The sequence below is a fragment of the Camelina sativa genome, chromosome 17, assembly GCF_000633955.1.
Source record: "Camelina sativa cultivar DH55 chromosome 17, Cs, whole genome shotgun sequence".
In the NCBI taxonomy this organism is placed as follows: Eukaryota; Viridiplantae; Streptophyta; class Magnoliopsida; order Brassicales; family Brassicaceae; genus Camelina; species Camelina sativa.
The window spans coordinates 10,585,559-10,589,152 of NC_025701.1; the positions used below are offsets into that span (position 1 = coordinate 10,585,559).

At 34.5% G+C, this 3,594-nt stretch overlaps 1 protein-coding gene across 1 annotated transcript; it reads left to right on the plus strand.

Moving 5' to 3' along the window:
• LOC104756580 (probable protein phosphatase 2C 9) lies at positions 387 to 2,631 on the plus strand. Its single transcript, XM_010479188.2, has 6 exons — positions 387 to 533; positions 650 to 760; positions 1,049 to 1,288; positions 1,456 to 1,732; positions 1,834 to 1,988; positions 2,105 to 2,631. Exons 2-6 carry the CDS (start codon positions 725 to 727, stop codon positions 2,240 to 2,242), a joined length of 846 nt encoding a protein of 281 aa, XP_010477490.1. The 5' UTR covers positions 387 to 533; positions 650 to 724; the 3' UTR covers positions 2,243 to 2,631.

The following is a 3,594-nucleotide window of genomic DNA, read 5'->3' on the forward strand; positions in this document are numbered from 1 at the left end:
TTTTTTCTTCCCCTAATTTCATTTTACACTTATCTCAAACTTCCCCCCTTATCTTCTCTTTTATTTCACTTTTGACCCAAAAAATTCTTATATGTTATATCTAACCCCTCATTTTTACTCTAATTCCAAGTATTTTTACTAATCATTTAACTAAATATAATGAAACGTGAAGATAAAAAAAGCAATTACTGTTACCAAAATTAAATAATCGGACGCAAAGAAGGAAGTTATAAATGGTCATAAATCAAGAGTCAATATTAAAGGGCATAAAACAAAGATTTAATATTGATGAAGCACGCCAAATGCAATACCAAAAAAAATACAAATGAATTAAATGAAAATAAATATGTATAAATAAATAAAAAATTTAGCGTTAGGAAAAAGACATAAAAAAAACGAAAGAAAGAAAGAGAGCGAAGACTTCGTCGCAGAGACTTTTTGTGGATTTATCGTTTTTGTTTGAGAGTATCTCTTCTTCTTCTTCTTCTTCTTCTTCAATTCAATCACACAATTTTTAGGGTTTATCTCACCTGGTAAAAAAATCCCTCCTTTTCCTTCTTCTGTTTAGCTACCTTCGTAATGATTCGTTGCCCTCTTTTGTTTTCGAGGTTTTGATTTTTTGCTTTGGTGAATTTTTTTTTTTTTGCAGATTGGTTTGTTTATTGGTGTATATATAAATCTGCGAAAAGTTGAATAATCGGAGAAAACTTCTTCGATTCAGAAAATGGGAAAATTTTGTTGCTTCACTTCCGCTTCTGAGGTAAAGAGAAAAGATTCACTCTTTTTTTTTTTTTGTTCTTCCCTTCATTTTTTTTTAGTGTTAATGGTTGAGATGTGTCACAAAGGTGAGATTTTTTGTAAAAATTGTGTTTCTTCTGGATCGGTGGTATTGGGATTACTCTGTTTTTTTTTTTGCCCCTTTTCATGTTTGAAGAAAATTATCACAAAAAAAAAGCTTCTTGCTAGTTGTTGTGGTTCTTTGAGAAGAAGAGTGATGTTTTGAAGTGAAAGATCTGAGCTTTTTTATATTCGTGTTTGGTTTTTGAAGGTTGTGGGAGGACAATCGTCATCTCGATCAGGTAAAGGAAGAAGTGATGAAGGGATTATCAAGTATGGGTTTAGTCTAGTCAAAGGGAAAGCTAACCATCCTATGGAAGATTATCATGTTGCTAACTTTATCAACGTCCAAGACCATGAATTGGGTCTTTTTGCTATTTATGATGGTCATATGGGTGATAGTGTCCCTGCCTACTTGCAGAAACGTCTCTTCTCCAATATCCTCAAGGAGGTAAACTACTATATAGATTACTCTTTTGGTTTTGGTCTGCAATGGTTCCTTTTGGTCCATGGACATAGCAATATAGCATACTTGGGGGGTTATTATTAAAGTGGTTGGTTGCTGCCTTTTGCTCATGCAATATTCATATGGTTTTGATTGTTTTTTTTTATGTTCAGGGAGAGTTCTGGGTTGATCCTCGAAGGTCTATAGCAAAAGCTTATGAGAAGACAGACCAGGCTATTCTATCTAATAGTTCTGACTTGGGTCGTGGTGGGTCTACGGCTGTGACTGCGATATTGATTAACGGGAGGAAGTTGTGGGTAGCTAATGTTGGTGATTCAAGAGCAGTTCTTTCTCGAGGAGGCACAACAACGCAGATGAGTACAGATCATGAGCCCCGTACTGAAAGGTCCAGCATTGAGGATAGAGGTGGATTTGTATCCAATCTACCTGGTAAACCAACTAAACTTTTGATTCAGCATTTTTAGTTTGTTCCAGTTTTGATTATGTTGAATGATTGTTGAATAAGGATTCTGTGGTTTTGGATCTAACAGGGGATGTTCCTCGGGTGAATGGTCAGTTAGCTGTGTCTCGTGCCTTTGGAGACAAGGGACTTAAGACACACCTGAGCTCAGAACCTGACATCAAAGAAGCCACTGTAGATAGCTTGACAGATGTTCTTCTCCTGGCCAGTGATGGCATTTGGAAGGTAAAGGAATATATATATATATATATATATATATATATATAGATTGATTCTGCTTTCGAATGAAACCAATCCATCTCTTTGTTTACTGAGTGTTTTGAAATGATGATGTAAAACAGGTGATGACAAATGATGAGGCAATGGAGATAGCAAGAAGGGTGAAAGATCCGCAGAAAGCAGCAAAGGAACTAACAGCTGAAGCATTGAGAAGAGAGAGTAAAGACGACATATCTTGTGTCGTAGTCCGATTCAGATGACAAACTCTGAAGGTGAGGGGAGGGTATTTTACGAGGAGGAGATGGTTCTCCTAATATATAATAAACCCGCATTTTCAATCAAAAGATTCATCAGGACCAAAAAAAAAAAAAGCTTTGTGTTTCACTGGATTCGACGACTCTGATGATTCTGGTCCGGTTTAGACCGCGTCTAAGTTTCGATTTTTTTTTGTGATTAGCTTCTTGCTATATACAGTAGCTTTATGTGCTCGTTCGTTGTGTAAATTGTGTGTTTTTAAAGACGTCAAGAAAAATGAACCCAAAAAAAAAAAAGGAGTGACGAAAAAGAGTTGGTGGTGTGACTGGTGGGGGATTTGTGTTATTATCATTGGTTGATTTGTTATTTTAATCATCAGGATATTAAATTATTAGGATGTGTTTTTTTTTTTTTAATTAAGTGAGAACTTTTTGGATTAGGTTTGCATACAAATTTTTATCCTTTTTATCGGTGAGTGTTGTAGTAGGTGAATGTCATTATCCTTGAATCAGTTTTTCTAATTTGGTTGAACTTTCTTATGTGGTGTTATATGTAATTTTAACCAAACATCTTTTTACAAACTGAAATGTTTTCGACCTAAATGTTTTTAACGTTTACACAAAAACATTTGAGGAGCACAAATGTAAAACATGGTCAATGTTTCTTTTTTCTTTTTTTCTTTAGCTAAAATACAAGCATTTGACGTTTTAGTACTTTGACGATGTTCAAAAATATCTTACGAGCAACACAAATTTACTCCATATCTTACGTTAACTTGTTTTGCTGCTGGAACCTTACTTAATGAGTGGATTTGGTTAGAAAAAGCCCAAAAAAATAACGGCCCAATCCATTAAAAAAACGTCAGTGAAAATTAGGGTTTTGGAGGAGCTGAGCTAAAACCCTTTTAGTTTTTATATATAAACACGATCCTCTCGTGAGCTAAGCAGCAACCTTCATATCTTACGTAACGCTAACTTGTTTTTTCATTTTATTTTCTTTTATATAATTTAACTTTTTAAGTTATGGATTCGTAAAAGCACAACAAAATTTGCCTCTACTTTCGGCTGCAAGAGATGAGATCGATTCTTGTTTGGCTTTGTTCTGGAGGCATATATTGATTCACCAATAGCAGAGGGATCCTCATTCTTTCTTGCAGAGATTATATTTTTCATTCTCTGCTCTTTTATCCCCTCTCTTTGGTACACGTAATACGTTTTCAAAACAATAGTTTCATGCTACGTATAATCATAATCAGCATTTGTTGTTACTGATTTGATGAAAATGTCAAATCGATTGGCACAACTTTTGACTTGTCGATCTTATTTATAAAAAAAATAATCAAGTGTCCAATGGGAAT

Excerpts from the sequence above, each read along its gene's own strand:
- LOC104756580 (XM_010479188.2), top strand. The coding sequence starts at position 725 with ATGGGAAAATTTTGTTGCTTCACTTCCGCTTCTGAG. Across the intron at positions 761-1,048 it reads GCTTCACTTCCGCTTCTGAG|GTTGTGGGAGGACAATCGTC; the intron begins GTAAAGAGAAAA and ends TGGTTTTTGAAG. Across the intron at positions 1,989-2,104 it reads CCAGTGATGGCATTTGGAAG|GTGATGACAAATGATGAGGC; the intron begins GTAAAGGAATAT and ends GATGTAAAACAG.